General features: G+C 33.6%; 1 protein-coding gene across 1 annotated transcript in view; it reads right to left on the bottom strand.

The window, feature by feature from the left end:
- Positions 1 to 6,907: 6,907 nt before the first annotated feature.
- LOC127719555 (G-protein coupled receptor dmsr-1-like) overlaps positions 6,908 to 20,050 on the bottom strand; it is a 42,774-nt gene continuing 29,631 nt past the window's right edge. The window contains exon 2 of the mRNA XM_052225768.1: positions 6,908 to 8,491. Coding sequence (XP_052081728.1) covers positions 7,184 to 8,476 — 1,293 coding nt within the window. The 5' untranslated portion in view covers positions 8,477 to 8,491 and the 3' untranslated portion in view covers positions 6,908 to 7,183. The remainder of the gene's footprint in view (positions 8,492 to 20,050) is intronic.

The following is a 20,050-nucleotide window of genomic DNA, read 5'->3' as shown; positions in this document are numbered from 1 at the left end:
ATGGAATCGGAAAAGTTGAAGAGCCAAATCAAAACCGAAATTGAAGAATATGTGTAATGAATACCAAAAACTCTGAAAATCTGTTCCAATTCTGGCTACGACGCGATGAAAAGATATATTACCATTTTCTTTCTTTACCTTACTGTCCCTTTCTTGGTAAATGGTAACGCCTGTCCTCGAAAGCTAAATGAATTTGAATTAAAATATCAGAGTTCGTTCATAATTTTATCATACATCTTTCTGTTAAGCTAAGAGTAACAGGTAATTTCCTTGATTTAAAACTATCATTTATCTGAATATCAGATGGTTCCTGTCTCCTAATAACCTTCTACGATCTTCTACAGGTGCTCTGATACCCCACCAGTTATGTATTACATCAACAATTTGATTGGATAAAATAATTTCTATTGTATCAAATAGTTAATCAATATAATAAGCAATATAAATAGTGATGCATGCGAATTATAAGTCAGTCTAGATCTGCAGTCTCTTTACATAGTATATTACTCAATTTGAACCTTGCTATTATTGTATCTATTGTACTGTTCTGATTTGGGTTATGTTTTTAATACAATTATCAATCTGTTATTGACTCTGAGTAACATTTAAAGTTAAACAAGAATCCATTCCGTTTATGTTACCACGCAAGAGTGATCACTTAGAAAGGATAATGTTACCGTTTTATTTTTTAACTGAGGAGAATGTGTACATAAAAATGCATTGCTATCTACCGTGTTATTTTGTATCTGTCGTCCAACAGTGTCAGTTGTTTCCATTGTAAGAACATTACAGGAGACAAGACCTTTTATGCGACGAGAATACAAATCTAACAACAAAACCAGACTAATTTCTCATCACATATGTATATTCATCAAGATACTAGGCTTATAATTTTGTACGCCAGACGCGTGTTTCGTCTACAAAAGACTCATTAGTGACACTCGAATTAAAACTATTAAAACTCCAACTATATTTACTCTCACCTACTTTCCATGTTTTGAACATCGTATTGTAACCTTCGTTTCCGTTAAAGGAGACTGCTTTTTGTATTCTCCGGAGCATATACGTCAGAACCATTTTATTCTGATATATTTACAAACTAATTTGATTTGACTCCTTTCTTGCAATTGCAAAATCGGGAATATAATTAGAGCCTATGTAAGCACCAGATTAATATGATCTATCTTGAGACAATGAAAGTCCTTCTTGTACTCAAAACAAAAAATCGAATTACTTATAACTGTATAGTCTGAGACAATTTGTGTCTGATATCAGTTCAATTAATGTGTTATAAGGTCCCACTTTTACAAATTTGATCAGAAGAATTATATTGTATTGTAATTAAGGAACTCATCAGTGTCGACTGTAGGGTAAAATACAATGTATATTGATTAAAACAATTGAAAATGTAACATTATTGTAATTACTTACGTAACCAGATAAAAGTAAAATTTGAATAACAAATAGGCGAAATTCTGTTGATTAATTATATAGGATACTACTTTGATATATTCAATAAATAACAAATAAAGACTTACACATGTGTTCCAAAGAGAATCAATATTATGGAGCCAAGAGGTCGAAACTATCATCCTAGTTTTGTTTTTGTTTTGATGATAAGTTATTATGTATCTATTTCAGCACACACAACGTATGCTTTCGATATCAGTTCACAAAACACAAGCTGTCAATATCAGTTCTCATCACGCATGCATTCTATATCAATTCACGCAACACATGTTTTCGATATTAGTTTACATGTACATGTAACTAATGCTTTGGATATTAGTTTACATGTTCATTTAACAAATACTTTCGATATCAATTCACACAACACAAACTATCGATATCAGTTCACACAACACATACTTTCGATATCAGCTAACACAACACATGCTTTCGATATCAGTTCACACAACACATGCTTTCGATATCAGCTCACACAACACATACTTTCGAAATCAGCTCACACAACACATGCTGTCGATATCATAGATAAAGGGTTTATCATGGGAAAATGGAGATAATATACCCAGGGTTAATAAAAACAATAAATCAAAGATAAACAAACAACATATTGGCCGAAGAAAAACCACCAACACGAAATCCACCAAAAAACGCTGGTTTAACTTCGGTGTTCCAGTAATCAGTTACGTCTCCGATAAAGACGCCCGCTCTAAACCACATAAAGGTTTAGAATTCAGATACAGAAATTGTGTCAGAGCATTATTTACATTAATAACTTAAATAGAATATCATAACTTTGTTAAAGATATCAGCCTTACAATTTACTACGCAAAACGCGTCATTTCGTCCTCATAATATTTTTAATAACTCTTGGATAAAACCAGTCGGAAACCCAAGTTAAGGAGAAAGATACCCAAAATATTGTTTTTGTTAAAGTTAAATACAAACAATGTTTTGTATAGAATAGTGTTTTTTTTGTTATATATCGTATATGATAGTTGTACAAACGAAATGAAGTTATTAATTTTGAATTAATCGGCATTTTGTTGGTAGTGTTATTTTGTGGAACTCTCTTTCATTGAAGTGCACAAAAAGTATGAAATTTTCTTTTTGCATAACATCGTAAAAAGAATACGATTTCCGTTAAATGCGTTAAATATTCAAAACATTGATGACCGTCGAAAATTTCTATGTATGTAACAACAGCATCCCTTTATTGTCGGCAATAACTAAAATTTCCACAGTTCCAAAGGGATATTCAAGCCCATAAGACAAACGCAATTGTAAAACAAAAAAAAGCGACCAAAAGACAAGCAACGGGGAACATAATGCAACATAGAAAACTAAAGAATGAGCAACGCGATCTCCACTAAAACCTAGGTGAATGCTGGTTCTCCGTAGTGGTAAGCAGATCCTGCTCGACATTCCTGACACCCATCCTGTTGCCTATATAAGTAAACAGATATTCAATCACGGTTTACCAACTCGTAGTGGCGTCTGTTAAATTTCGAGGGGAAAACTTCAATTCAATACATATGATTGGCTCAATAACTTCCTTGTAATGAACAACCCTCTATCAAGGAAATCAGGATTAGAAACACAAGATTTGGAATATCGTATCAACTGGGAGATATATACTTAATATGTATGTTGAAACATCTTTTTATTTATATTGTGTCATAGATCAAACTTGTTCGTTCAGTGTATATTTACTTGTTTTTGTATATTGTTTTTTTTTGCCATTTCAATTGATATTTTATTGTGTGTCTTTTTATGTTGTAATATTATACCACAGGTTAGGGTGACGGTTGCCGCCTGTTAAAACGTTTAAACCCGCTGCATTTTATGCACCTGTCCTAAGTCAGAAGCCTGTTGTTCAGTGGTTGTCGTTTGTTGGTGTGGTTCATAAGTGGTTCTCGTTTTTCGTTTTTTATATAGACTAGACCGTTGGTTTTCCTGTTTGAATTGGTTTACACTAGTCTTTTTGGGCCCCTTTATAGCTTGCTGTTCGGTGTGAGCCAAGGCTCCGTGTAGAAGGCCGTTTTTTGACCTACAATTGTTTACGTTTTACACATTGTGACTTGGATGGATAGTTGTCTCATTGGCACTCATACCACATCTTATTATTTATTGACTGATCCGGACTCTCCTACGGAATATTGCGACTTAATATCCTCAGCCTAATATTTTGGTTCAAAGTTAGAACTAACCTATATTTATCTGATTCTACCAACATAAAAACTCGGCGAAGGTTTTTTGATGGAATGGTAAAAATGATGTCACATGTTTGAAAAATAAAGCAGCTGCCTTTGCCTTGGGAAAGTAAATGAAATTTGTTTAAATATATCAAATGAAAGAACCTTCTGATTTTTTTTTAACGAGCAGAGATGTTTTATTACTATTTGTAATCGTAATAGATTCTGTATTAGCATAATAATAATATAGTTTCTTTCTACTTTAATTAAAAAAGATGTGCCAAATCTGACTTTTGCCATTTATACCTGGAGAAGAAAATCTTATCATCGCGAATGGGTGTACCCCCCTTTTTTGAAATTTTTACTTACTATGTCGGTTTGTTTTTTCAAACATTGTTGTCAATATAATGGAATTTTATGCGACTGTCAAACAAGTGAAAGGGTTAGCTAGCTATAAAACCAGGTTTAATCCACAATTCTCTGCATAAGGAAATGCTTGTACCAAGTAAGGGATATGACAGTTGTTTTCCATTCGTTTGATGTGTTTAAGCTTTTGATTTTGCCATTTGATAATGGAATTTCCGATTTGAACTTTCCTTGGAGTTCGGTATTTTTGTTATTTACCTTTTTAATATTTTGTAAATATCTATTTACTTACGACAAGCATAACATCGGATGTCAATAGCAGCAAGTTGGATGTCAAGTCACGAGCAACACGTCGGATGTCACAAGCAACAAGTTGAATGTCAAGTCACGAGCAACACGTCAGATGTTACACGCAACAAGTTGAATGTCAAGTCACGAGCAACACGGCGAATGTCACGAGTAACACGGCGGATGTCACGAGCAACAAGTTGGATGTCAAGTCACGAACATCACGTCGAATGTCACAAGCAACAAGTTGAATGTCAAGTCATGAGTAGCATGTCGGATGTCAAGTCACGAGCAACATGTCGGATTTAACGAGCAACAAGTTGGATTTCAAGTCACGAGCATCACGTTGAATGTCACAAGCAACACATCGAATGTCACGAGCAACACTTATGTGTCATTAGTGAGCAGGAACAGCGTACGTTTTGTGATCTGTTGTTTGTCTTTTCGCTTTTTTCCTTCATGGTATTGTCTATCTTTCTAGATCTTCTCCTTATAGTTTTGCTGCCATATCTTATCTTCTTACTTTTATTCAGTCTACAGAAATAAGATGGCCAACTTCTGTTTGTATTTTCAAGGCCCACAGAGAAAAGCATTGATTAATGTTTTCTAAAATAGTGTCCTTTTAAAACATCATCGAAGATATTAGGGTTACTTTTTGGTACGTCAAATGCACGTTTCGTCTACATAAAAGTCATCAGAAGCACTCTTATGAAAGGTGTTGGAAGGTCAAATCAGCAAAGACGTTATGCTAAATTTAGCTGCGTCGAAAATAAACTGACAACGCCATGGCTACTAAAGAAAAACAAACCCACAGAAAAACAATAGTACACAAAACACAACATAGAAACCTAAAAACTGAGCAACACGAACCCCACCAAAAACTGGGGGTGATCTCAGGTGCTCCGGAAGGGTAAGCAGATCCTGCTCCCCATGTGGCACCCGTGTGATAAAACGTCCACAAGCATTAAACGCCTTCAAATATACTTTTACGACAATTGGTGTAGATCGGCAAACGGAGAGGTTTGTGTGTATGTAGTTCTTGTTTATCACCACTAAAAATTCTTGGCCAAATCCAAGTCAAGTGAGTTAAACTTTGTGTTGTTTGTTGTTTGTTGTTGTTTTTAATTTTGCTTTTTTTTTCGGAAATGTAGATTGGTGGTTATTTGTGTGGTATGTTGAACTGTACCAATATATTGGTAATCATTGTTATTCCTTTTAAATTTTATACGAAATTTCATCGAAATAACCACATAAAACGATCGGTCGTGATAATCTTTATGCCTTCAAGTGTATTATAACTGGGATATATATTATTATTATGAATAAATATGTCACCAGTAAAACTACTGTAATGTCCGGGGAAATCTGGAGTATTATTATTAAGGACATAACAACAGTTTATCACTAAATTTGCAACTCCCAAAGGAAAGTTGACTTAAGTTTTTATCTAGCTGTTCTGGTTGAGCCCTTTGATTTTAATGCTTAAACTTTTCATTTCTATGTAGCAACATTCCAGCAGCGCCTGCATACGGAGTCTATAACTCCCAGTTGATACGATATTCCAGTTCTTGTATCATGATTTCCTTGATAGAGGGTTGCTGCTCACAAGGAAGCTATTAAACCAAGAGTTCCAAGTGGTGAAGTTGAAATCACCCCTTCGTAAATTTGACCGTTATGCAATATCCGTTTCACAGATGATAGCGGATACGTTCCAAATGTCGTAACTACAATCCCGTCCCCTTTTTCTCGAATGTGACCTACCGAATTAGACTTATTACCGGGTTTGTACTAGCATAAGCAACACGACGGGTGCCACATGTAGAGCAGGATCTGCTTACCCTTCTGGAGCACCTGAGGTAACCCAGTATTTGGTGGTGTTCGTGTTGTTCAGTCTTTAGTTTCCTATGATGTGTTTTGTGTAGTATTGTTTGTCTGTTGATCTTTTTCTTTTTTAGCTATGGCGTTGTCAGTTTATTTTTGACTTATGAGTTTGAATGTCCCTTTGGTATCTTTCGTCTCTCTTTTAAAAATATTTTTTTTAAATTTACAAACTTTAATCTTGAGTGTACCTGATGAATGTTAATCTAGCACAGTAATCATATCATGGGATTTTACAATGCCGTTAAAGGAATATTATATTGTAGTTTCACCTATTTTGCGTGGAAACCAATTTTCTTTGATTGAGGAAAAACTGTATTTTCGTTATCCGATTTCGTAGTTTTCCCAAAGTCTGCATACAAGCCTATAGAAAATATGTACGTCATTTAACATTTAAAATCGTGGTTAACCTCTTTCAACGAAATCCACGAAAATTGGTATCTCACGAATAATAATGAATCCACAATATATGTTATTACTTTGGAGTCTATGATAACCCATCTCGCCTCTTATCAAGTTAAACATCCATAAGGACATAAATGGAAAGTCTGTGGCATCTTTTTATATAGAATCATAGAAGATCTGTCACGCTTTTCAACCTCTATCAATCGACTAATGTGTTTGAATGTCCTTTTGGTATCTTTTGTCTCTCTTTTACTATTTTAAGTTCAGTAAGGGGAATGTGGCAACAATTGACAAAGACAACACATGACTATTGTTAACGAAATTGATGAGAACAATAAAGAATAACAACATTCACCGACAAATTTGTTATGACTATTCGTAAGTACCAGTAATCCTCTCCGATTTACATAATACTATTACGGTTCATTCTGTCGTCCTATAGGCAATGAGCAAAAATATCTTAAAACAGATTCAATTACAATGACTTCTTTCCTAGATCACTGTCCTGTAAAGTTAAGACATTTCAAATAGATTAAATCAAAGACATAGAGATAATCTATTCGTTCCTGTGTCTGTATAGACTTTTACTTTACTTCTTCATTCTCATCGAATATCTTCTCATTGTTATCTTGTATGTTTTCTTCAGTGTATTTAGGGTCAATCAGGGTCGATAATTCAGTTGCTGAAACCATTGTCATTACATTTGCAGTCTCGAGAGGATCTTTTGAGATGGTTTCGTCACATACTTGATTGTCAACCATGACGGACAGTTTCTGTGCCGCTTCTGTCACAAGTTCAGTACCTGTGCCATTTGTGTGAGCATGCGTGCGATAATGCTTCAGTCCTCGTGTGCGCAAGATTCGAACAAGCGTTCTTCTAAACTCTCTGTTCATTGAACAATAAAGCACAAAATTGATGGCATTGTTTACTAATGCCAGAATGTCCATAACATCTCCAAGGGGGATGTACACATCCAAGAAAAATCTATTTTTGAATAAGCTCAGGACGATAAGGATTCCTTGAGGAAGTTCCGTAATTAGAAACAGGATCATAACAATCAACAGTAAAACAGTCGTCCTTGACGTATGTAAAGGTCGGGTCATAATAACTCCTAGTTTTGTCATCCTTTTACGTCTAACTCTGACCTGCATGTCAAGTGTTCGCAGCAGAAGTCCCCCGAATACAATCATTAGCAAACATGGCACGAACTTGGCAAACGCACTGTAGATGCACATGTTTACAAAATTTATCAGCGTTATATTTGGGGTTCCTATGTTCGTATCAACGATTATATAAACGGCTTCAGAAGTGTTTGGTTTCAGTTCGAGGCTCGTGGACATGAAGTTTGGTATCATCAACAGCACTGAACATGCGATAATGACAAATATGGCTATACGAGCTCGAATGATCCGACGAACATGGACAAGATTTCCCGTTTCCGATGACTGCAAATGCATGTATCGAAAAATTGCAAGAGATACACCTAACCATATAGAAATAGTGTGAGTCAATGCCGAGAAGTTTATATGAAATAAAAGATATTCCATCCATATTTTCGTATTTTTCTCTGCTGACAACTCATTACTTCCGTACTGAATATAAAAATGGACGGCGAAAGGTACGTATGTCACCATTGTTAACATATCCGAAACAGCCATCCATGTTAGAATGAGGTTAATTGAAGTTTGCATGTGCTTCCGGGTCAGCACCGTTATATTTATAATATTAGTTGGAATTCCAAAGAAGCAAACGAGAAGACTAACATACCCATGAATTTTTCCATATGCCAGACTGAACGTGGTTAGAGCATCGTGATTATTCAATTGGGATCCAGTCCAAATCTCATAAGAAAACGTAGTGTTGTTTAAAAACTCCATTATTGCTGAATCAATCTGAAAATGAATACAATATAGTATCAAATGTATCAAATGCAACGACACATTAATAAGAAACGTGCTTAAATTTCTCTTGTGCTATTTCACTACCGACGTCAATTTCATAAATTACATAAAATCTTGAACATTTTGAATATTATTGTTGAATTTAACTTAAATATTTGGAAACAAATAGCAAATTGTTAAGCTGTATATTGTCGGGGAAAGATGAAAATTAATTCAGAGACCTGTCGTTCTAAGAAAGATAAGATAATCAAGAGATATCTGTCGTGCTTAGAAAGGTAAGATTGTCAAGAAACACCTGTGTTGCGATAAAAAGTGATATTAGTTCCAGTGACACCTGTCATGCAAACAAAGGTAAGATTGCTCGAAAGATCCTGTCGTGCGAAGAACAGATTGTTCAAAAGACACATGTCGTGTGAAGAAAAGTTATTCAAAAGACACCTTTCGTGTTCTAGAGATATCTGTATTACAAGGTAAGGAGAAGATTATTCAGTAGACACCTGGCGTGCGAAGAAACTAAAGATTTAAATTTTTCCAGAGACACCTTTCGTACGAGGATGGGTAGAGATTGTTCCATAAACACATGTCGTACAAGGAAACTTAAGATGAAAACTGTTTCAGAGAAACCTGCACGTTGTCGTGCGAGAATAGGTGGAGATTGATCCAGAGACACCTGCCATGCGAGGATGGGTGGAGATGGTTTCAGAGACACATTTCGTGCGAGGAAGCTTGAGATGAAAATTGTTCCAGAATCACCTGTCGTGCGAGGAAGCTTAATATGTCCAGAGACATATGTCGTGCGAGGATAGGTCGGGATTGTTCCAGACACACATGTAGTGCAAGGATAGATGGCGATTGTTCCAGAGACGCATATCGTGCGAGGAAACGTAAGAGGAAAATTGTTTCAGAGACAACTGTCGTTCGAAGAAAGGTGGAGATTGTTCCAGAGAAACTTGTCGTGCGAAGAAGCTTAATATGTCCAGAGACCCATGTCGTGCGAGGATAAGTTGAGATTATTCCAGTGACACATGTCGCACACGGATATCCTTATCATACTTTTGTTATTACTGCACTATCATGACAATTGTCGAAATGTCTAAAGCAACGATTCGAAGAACTCATATCTATATTTATTTCTTACTTTATCCGTACTAAATTTATTTGTTTGACACAACACTGTTGAGACTATAGAAATCTTATAACTGTCACAACCTAAAAGGAGTTGAACATTAAAAGAAAACAATAAAAAATTGACCAGTCGAATCTCTATATATTATCTATCCGGTTTCATCAGTTTACGGTAAGTAATTTGCTGTTTATTGCTGTTTTATAGATTTGTTATTCAGTTATCCTCTACGTGGAACAGATTTTATTATTCTATTTTATGAGCGTCAGCCGCAGTTGCTATTGTTTACGGCTACTTACTTTATCAATTTAATAATAATGTATTTTTCAAAAATAATTTGAAAGAAAGGAGAGACTGCATATTGAGCTTGTAAATTTAACCAACTATACAAATTGAAATCTTTGGTAGAATGTGAAGTATTTTCCATAAAATATACTTGTTCAAAACTTGATTTGTTCATAACAAACTTGATTTCTTTTTTTTAATTTTCATACATAATGAAATACGGATTGTACTATTTCCGTTTTATATGATATGAAAAAGTCACCTTAATATAAGAATATTCGAAATCATAGTGTTAAGCCTGCTGGAAAGTTTTGTAAATCTAATCAAGCCATTTTGAGTTGAACATAAGTGTTTTGATTGCATTCATTCAGTACAGGCACTAATAACATAGAGTGAATACTGTCAAGAGAGTTCAAGATCGATTGTCAATTTATTGTATAATATTTCAAGACTACGATTGTCAATTTCTGGTATAATATTTCAAGATTACATTTCTGTCGAACATATTGTAAAGATGATGATAGAGTATACTTCTGGTATGACCAGATAAGGTCAAAAAGTATAAATTGTGATTGGAAATGAACTTTTCAATTAGATATCGGAACAAAACCAATACTCATAAATATCCTTAGAGGCAATTTCCAAACTTTCAATCTTTGTGTTCACTTAAGACGCTATTTCTTTTCCAATTTCCCCTTCAGTAATATTTACTGAAAGAGTAGAATAGCGTTCTCTACGGGCGTAATAGAAAACAAAAGACATATAAAGGTTGCTATAAGAGCTCTCAATTTGTTATATTTAAAATAGTGTATGTTATGTCGTCACAATAGAGAGACCACTTCTCAATATTTCATTTTCCTAATGAAGATATATTTCTTGTATCAAAACAAAAAACTTGAAAACGTCTAGTGATAACATTAACTGGGTTACTGACACAATATTTTCAATCACTTTCGTATCTTCTGCCTTTCTTTTGAAATTAAATAACTCTAGTTGATATAAAGCGATTTCCAATTCTCATTTATTATGAAACAGACCTGATTTACAACATAGTTTTCTCAAATTCTGTGATGTTAAATTCTGAAATTATTACGAGAGTAAGGTTCAAAATCCCCCTTGCAGAGTTTACCTTAGGTGCCGTCGTTTTATGTACCTTTAGATCAGTTAGCTCTTCAATCAAATTTTGGGTTTAAGATTTTCTGATGTATCGTAAATCCAGAAAGCGCTTCGAATGAATCAAAATTATAAAATGTTATTTTCATTTTTTGTTTAAATTTCACATGCCATGTAGGTTTCTCGTTTCTAAATTATCAAAAAATTAAAAGAACACGTTATTAATTGCATGCGTTCGAAGCGCTTTTCTGGATTTACCTTCATCAAAGCCAAATATTTGAAAGCCGAGGATGTATAAGAACCGAAACAGTTTGAAAAGCTATATGACCAATAAGTACCTAAAACAATAGCCAAATTCATCTAAGGTCAACTTTGCCTGAGGGAGTTGAAACCTTAGTTTCTTTATAATTCAAAATTAATAAACGGACCATCAAGTTAAACTTTGTATCTGTTAAATAAAGTTCAACGATTTTATAATTGTAAGGTTATGTTAATATTTTATTATGTAATATACATCAAGTAAGCCAAAGTCATGATAATTGAGTTTTGGTTTATAACGTTAAACAAATGAATATAAGTTAAAATTTACTTACTATACACACTTACCTAGTAAGGATAAAACTTCTAATAAAGTATTGATGATACAAAATGCATACACTGTACACATGATACATTGAGGGTCGATGAAAATAGGCTAGCACTGAAGAAATGATTTTATGATACGAAGTGAAAGGCAAAAATTAAAGTGTGATCCACGTGTTTTGGTTCTTCTACAGTCTTGGGTTCACTGAAAATAGGCTAGCAATAAAAATGTGTTTTAATGATACGAAGTCAAAGGCATAAAATAAAGTGTTATTCAAAGTTGTAAATAATCTTGTTACGATAATATACATGACTTCATTTCAAAGTGCCAAGAAATGATCATTAGGCATGATCAACAGTGATTAACCTTTGGGTTTAGGCAGGTTAAATATCAATTTCCATATTAAACCTATTTTCTAGGAAAAATTATAATTACGAGGGTAGCAACAAGCTGTTTTCTATAATCTAATTGAAACGAAGGACAAATTCCTAAAAGAAGGAAAACAACATTTTATGACACCTTTTAAAGAGTTAGGTCAAATGGAATAAAATTTATTACGAAAAACATTTTGGATTCCAAATTGAGTCAATTAAATCCATGAAAACATGCATATAGGATAACAGATAATCCATAGTCATGTGATAAAACTTGCAGATTTTAAGTTGCAAAAACATTATCTTTAATATACGACCTATTAATCGCCATCGATATATGTTTTACACCTTTTATATCTCTTCCCAATTCCCCCTTTAATGAGGCTTGCTCGCAATTTTAACTTCATGTCTCTGTAGACAGATGATGCACTTTCTGTATATCATTTCAAGTTAATTTGTTTAGAGAGTATCTAATCCATCTAATTCAGCCACTGTAAAAGTATCTTATCTATCTAATGGAGCCACTGTAACAACCACGTCTGCTCATACATATAGAGAGTATTATATTTGCTGATAAGAGAAACTAGCTATGTTTATATTATACTAGGTCAAGTTATTTCTGTAATTAACCAAAATTTTCAGAGGCATTTTTGATGACCCAATAACCTCAAACCTGTAGTCTCAGGTCAAAAGTATTTCATCTATAATTGGTAATTCCCCTTTTGTTTTTATATAATAACACACTATTATTTAAATATTGTAAAAATCTAATCTGAGGTCCAATTTTTAATGTTAAACCCAAAAATGTGTACAGTTTTTTATGGTTATAATGAAATATCTTTATGGCATGTCATTACTGAGTATATATATATAAGAAGATGTGGTATGAGTGCCAATGAGACAACTATCCATCCAAGTCACAATGTGTAAAAAGTAAACAATTATAGGTCAAAGTACGGCCTTCAACACGGAGCCTTTGCTCACACCGAACAGCAAGCATAAAGGGCCCCAAAATGACTAGTGTAAAACAATTCAAACAGGAAAACCAACGGTCTTATCTATATAAAAATCGAGAAACGAGAAACACTTATGAACCATAACAACAAACGACTATGGCATGGTATTGGTTGCAAAAATTTGATATTTTTCATTTAAATGCAATATTTTTCATTTAATTGGTATATTTTTTCATTTATATGCAATATTTTTTCATTTATATGCAATATTTTTTCATTTGTATGGTATATTTTTTCATTTAAATGGTATATTTTTTCATTTATATGCAATATTTTTTATTTTGATGGTATAATTTTTCATTTATATGGTATATTTTTTCATTTAAATGCAATATTTTTTATTCAAATGGTATAATTTTTCATTCAAATGGTATAATTTTTCATTCAAATGGTATAATTTTTCATTCAAATGGTATAATTTTCATTCAAATGCAATAGTTTTTATTCAATTGGTATAAAATGTCATTTGAATGCAATATTTTTTATTCAATTGGTATAGTAGTTTTTTTATTTATATGCAATAATTGCATTATGGGAAATTCTTTGACGTCATAAGGTCAAATTTGCAACAACGTTTGTGATTGGTCGGAAATTGTTTGGATGTCTCCCCTTTCTTTCTAAACATGGGTGACCAAGAATTAAAAAACGCGTCAGAATATCGCTCCTCTAACTAAATCTAACGTTCGTGCGAGTCCTGCACTGGCTGTTAATGCCAATAATGGCCAGGACGAGCAATAAATGCGAGTGACAAGTAATAATAATTAATTTGACACACAACTTGTTCATGGATAGCGCTGAAACAGATGCCTGCGTGCATGGCAAAAACACCTCCAATGAAAACCTTTTCTGAAGAAACTCTCCTACAGTCTACACATTGAAATACAAAAAAAATACATAGCTAGCCCCCCTCCCCCTTCTAAGTCCAGATACATGTAATCATGACGTTCTTTAGTGCTATATCATTTTTTACTTTTCTTGATCCGCAGAGACGTTGCAGGAAGGCACATGAAAAAAGAATAAAAAGCATCCAGGACGTTACAATTATTTGGACTAAGCCCCCTCTTTTTTACTACATGTAGAAAAAAAATCACCTAATTACGACAGCAGAACTAGAAACCCACAAGTAGAGACATAAGCTGTTATACTCCGGAACTAATTCTTGAATAAAGACAATTCAGGATAAATTGGAACCAGTTACTAACCCATGTTACAACAATAGTCCTATGACATAGGACTACACTATATGAGGCGTGAACTTCATATTTAATACTATCTATGATATGTGCTCTCATGTCTTATGCTGCAAATCATTTTACATTTAGGATTCGTTGCTGAGCTTTTTTTTACTGTTCTCGCCTCCGAATCCCTTAAATAGATTTTTTTTCAAGCCCCACAGTAGTTCAATAATTACTATATGTCTTTGCATAAATAAGTATGCAGGGCATATTTCAAAACATATTTTATCTTCAGGACTTTTAAATGATTTACTTTTCAATACTTCATTGGGAAGGGGGGTATACAAGTTTATTTTGTGACACATTATATAATATAATTAGGTATCCAACAAATTATATGATTGTACGTTTAGCTATTATCTAGACCCGTACACAGTGTATATAATTAGACACATTTAACAGGGGCGGATCCAAAACCTCGGTGTCTAGAAAGGGGGGGGGAGTAGGTTCAAATTTAGATATTTGTATAGAGATGTATATATGCGAGTATTGGCAGTAATGGTTATGGTGTGTGTGTGAGGGTAGGGGGTTTCAGATCAAAGATCGTTTCTATAATTCTATATCTTTTAGTTTTTACCATTTCACTCTATTCTTTATCCTTTGATCTCTATTATATTTGTTCTAAACATGCGTGACATATTTGCCACTGGACATAAGGCAACCAAAAGTCAATCAACGTATTCTGTATATTTCATCATTTCTTTATTATGTTTTCTATAGGTTTGGTCCCGCCCCTTATCTATTTTTTGGCACATTAGGGACGACATCAAAAGTTAAATGTAGGATAAAAAAAAAAATAATTCATATAGTTTTTTTCACTGACCCCCCTACCCACCCCCCCCCCCCCCCCCCCCCACACCCCCCCTCTTAATTTAATTTCTTAATTTGGGAAAAATTGATTGACCAATAAGGATATATATAAAATCGATGTTAATTAAACAAAACTTGCAGCAATTTTGACCCCCCCCCCCAACTATTTGAATTAAGTTTTTTATCCTTCATTGATTTTCTGATTTCGTCCCTTATCCTCTCTATGTAAACCCAATTCATGTCCTGATAAATGGTGACTCATGCATAGCATCATTTGTTGTTATTAAAACAAGAAACATATTCATATTATAATAATTAATGTATGCTAGGACTTATAGATAGATGTCATTAGTCCCAGGTCATGTAATAAAGTAGGTCTTATAAAAATACAATAGCATTTTAATTTTGATGATTATATATATGTTTATATATTTAATAATGCCATTTTTTTGGAAAAAAGGTAGGGGCAAGGCGTTTTAAAAACATATCAATGGGACGCGTTTTTTTTTTGTTCTTCGGAAGTGAGCCAGAAGAAGTCCATTTCTGGTTTTTTTTTTGCATTGGGAAGATCTTCTGGCTCTCTTCCACCTCTTCTTTTTTGATAGGTTGACGGCAGAGGCACATAACAAACATGGCGTCGTTTAGTCTAAATGAAATTAATAAATTTATGAATGCAGATATATTAGAATGTGAGCTGTTTTATAAACGTTTTATGGTATGACAGCCTTAGTAGGACATCCCTGTAGGACGATAAGCTGGATAAAAATAAGAACTACACGGACAATAACAGTTAAGGGACGATTATTTGATATTCTAGGGAAGGGATTTTGATTGATTGGTGTTTTACGCTACTTTCAACACTATTGGGCTATTCCGTGGTGGTCAGTTTAAATTTATAGATGAAGGATGGGGAAGGGGAGAGGGGGCATTATTATTTATTTCAATCTGTCGCTAATCATGCCTATTTTTCAGCTCTTACCAGGCAACCATATTCATATATGAAATCCTTCTGTCCCCCGACCCAACAAATAAATAAATATCAAATGGGTTTCCTCTAATTTAACACAAGTTTAAATTGATTGATTGTTTGTTGCTAATTTTAACGCCTAGTGAAAATTATTTCATGCTTGTTCAGGAAAACACGAGTTTAGAAGTCACGTTTATAATATAAAAATGAAGAGATGGAATATGATTGCTAATAAGGAAACTATCCACCGGAGTTCAAATATGAAGTGGATGTAAGCAATTATAGATAAGATAAGATAAGAAAAATTTATTTTAATTCGGATTACATGAAATACTACAAACATGAGTTCTGTAGAGCTTTTTGCCGTCATGTAGACAAATGATTTTTGTAGACAATCGTAAGGCCTTCAACAATGACAAAAACCTGATACTGTAAAGTCGTCTATAAAAGGCCCTACATTAAAAGTGTGACTGACAATTCAAACGAAAAAACTAACAGCCTAATTATACATAACAAAACAATTTACAAAATATCAAATATGAGTCGAGACAGGAACCAACGACAACCATTAAACTACAGGCTCCATCCCTGGGACAGGCAAATAAAGAATATGGCAGGGTGGATATAAAAACGAAGATGTGGTATGATTGCAGATGAGACAACTCTCCACAAGAGATCAAATGACACAGAAATCAACAGCTATAAGTCACCGTACGGCCTTCGACAATAAGCAAAGCCTACACCGCATAGTCAGCTATAATAGGCCCCGAAATCAAAAATGTAAAACAATGCAATCGAGAAAACTAACGGCCGAATTAATGTACAAAAAAATGAACGAAACACAAATATGTATAACAAAGCAACAAACGGCAACCACTGAGTTACAGGCTTCTGACTTGGGACAAGCACATACATACAGAATGTGGCGGGGTTAAAAATGTTAGCGGGATCCTAATCCTCCCCCTAATCTTGGACAGCGGTGTAACAGTACAACAACATGTTTGTGAGCAACCCATCCCGAAGCTGGGACAGTGGTGTAACGGTACAATAAAATAACAACCTGCACAAATCAGCAAATTACTCAAAAGATCGGTAGGAGACACACACAAAAACTAACATTAAGACAATAGACACAAAGCACCGACATAAGAGTATTTGCAATTACTGGAAGTTTGCTCAAACCTAATTACAACTGGTACTGAAATAAATCTTGCTCTCCCAGACCGAGTTATCAATCAGTACACAACGCGCGGCAAAGGATTTATTAAAAAAAGAAAACAGTCTGAGAAACGTCTGGTTTACGTTGAATATACATATAAGAAGATGTGGTATGAGTGCCGATGAGACAACTCTCCATCAAAGTCATAATTTGTAAATGTAAACCATTAAAGGTCAACGTACGGTCTTCAACACGGAGCCTTGGCTCAAACCGAACAGCAAGCTATAAAGGGCCCCCAAAAATTAGTAGTGTAAAACCATTCAAACGGGAAAACCAACGGTGTCTAATCTATTTAAAAACCCGATATACTTGCATATAAATCCATATACAATGAAACGGTTTTTGAAAAGTGGACCGAACGTTTTGACCATCGAAATTTTGCAATAGAAATACTAGTTATGACCACAAGATTTTAACAGCCAGTGCAGGACTCGCACGAACGTTAGATTTAGTTAGAGGGGCGATATTCTGACGCGTTTTTTAATTCTTGGTCACCCCTGTTTAGAAAGAAAGGGGAGAAATCCCAGCAATTTCCGACCAATCACAAACGTTGTTGCAAATTTGACCTTATGACGTCAAAGAATTTCCCATAATGCAATTATTGCATATAAATAAAAAACTACTATACCAATTGAATAAAAAATATTGCATTCAAATGACATTTTATACCAATTGAATAAAAACTATTGCATTTGAATGAAAATTATACCATTTGAATGAAAAATTATACCATTTGAATGAAAAATTATACCATTTGAATAAAAAATATTGCATTTAAATGAAAAAATATACCATATGAATGAAAAATTATACCATTAAAATAAAAAATATTGCATATAAATGAAAAAATATACCATTTAAATGAAAAAATATACCATACAAATGAAAAAATATTGCATATAAATGAAAAAATATTGCATATAAATGAAAAAATATACCAATTAAATGAAAAATATTGCATTTAAATAAAAAATATCAAATTTTTTCAACCAATACCATGCCATAAACGACAACTACTGAACAACAGGCTCCTAGTTTAGTTTATATGAATATTTTGATACTCAGAGAGACAAACCGTATTAGACACATTTTTTAATTGGCCCTTTGGTACTGTCGTACTTTTTCCGTTTTGGAAAAAAACTAAGCATAAGCATAAACTATTTATATATAGGAATACCCGACTTTGAATAATTGAATCGTATGCTTGTTTTTCAAAAACAAAAAAATATTAACATACCAAAGGCACTTTCAAAAATCAGAAGTCTGAATACATAGATAACACTGTTGCCAAAAGAAAAGGAAGCTAAATAATACTGCACAACACAACACAATAAAAAAAGGATTGAACAACACGAATCCCCGAAAAACGGATGGGGGGAATTCACGATTACTCAAAAAGTAAGTAGCTACTGCTCTTTTAGAGATACACGTTGGTGATGTCATAATAATTTCGGTGATAAGTTGCGTTTGGTGATGGTCATCAACGAGGACAGGTACCACAAACTGATCTCTAGCAAGCTAGCTATAAAACCAAGTTTAATCCACCATTTTCTACATCAGGAAATGCCTATGCCAAGTCAGGAATATGGCAGTTGTTTTCCATTTGTTTAGTGTTTGAGCTTTTGATTTTGACATTTGATAAAGGACTTTACGTTTTGAATTTTCCTTGGAGTTCGGTATTTTAGTTATTTTACTTTTTACGAAGTCTTCGTCAATATCTAATATATGATAAATAAGTAGACAAAAACGTACAATATAAATGAGCGTTCACAAAAAAAAATGAACACAAATCAAATAAAATTATGAATAATGCCCTTTTTTAATGATGATGCAGTGAAATAGAAAATATGCCAGGAAATATGGTTGAATTTCTTACAAGATTAGTTTTTATTGTGTTACTTGATCAATAATGTTTCAATATGCTCATTCCACTAAGTTTTTTTTGGGACAGGGCGAGCCCAGTGTCAGATTCAGGTGAAACGAAGGGGCGTGATTGGAACAGAGCATTTTTTTGCACTTTGTTGGCACAAATAGTTAACTCGCTTTGATACACTATGCGAAAATTGTAAAATAAAGATAAAAATAACGGAATCTAAAATTGCAGCGATTGAAGACGTTTGATCCATTGTATTAAAGTTATAACTCATGATACATCGGCAACAGATGGGAAAATAAAAGAAATGAAAAAAAAAAATATACATCAAATATCTTGGTGTAAAGAAAATAGATAGATTTTTGTTTATAGCATAGTATTATACTTAAGGTCAAAGTCCAGTAAATGGGCTATGTTACAGATTTTGATAAAATGTTTTTAAGAAATATCTATGGATTTGTAATTTGTAGATTTGATGATTTTAAGACAAATTTGAGAACGTTTATCGCCGATTTGATGTGCATTCTATACAAATGTTCACCGGTTTTGAAAGAATTCACTCATTAATATTTCAGAACATAAAAGAGATGAATGCATTATTTTTTTCGATTTTCAGTTCAAAAAGCCAAATTTGTATTCAAAATTTTACCAAAATATGTGACATAATAAAATGTAACCCCCATTTACGCTACCTCGACCTGGATTAGAGAAAAAAATCAATTGTCATATCCTTTACACTTTCCGATTCGTTTTCCCTGTTTCTTTCCATGCAGAATTCTTGCATTCGTTAATTTTGTACAAACAGTAAATAAGAAACTAACACTTTTTGCAGGAAATTAATGAACGCAATTACTGCTACTTGACATACAAGTGATCAATTCTAATTTCAATTTCAATCACGAGTTTTCAAAAATAAATTGCAGTGGAATTAAAATTGAAAATTTGTACTAAA

The sequence above is a fragment of the Mytilus californianus genome, unplaced genomic scaffold (assembly GCF_021869535.1).
Source record: "Mytilus californianus isolate M0D057914Y unplaced genomic scaffold, xbMytCali1.0.p SCAF_11, whole genome shotgun sequence".
NCBI lineage: Eukaryota > Metazoa > Mollusca > Bivalvia > Mytilida > Mytilidae > Mytilus > Mytilus californianus.
The sequence above is the reverse complement of the archived record's forward strand: the minus strand, read 5'-3'. Positions and strand labels throughout refer to the sequence as shown.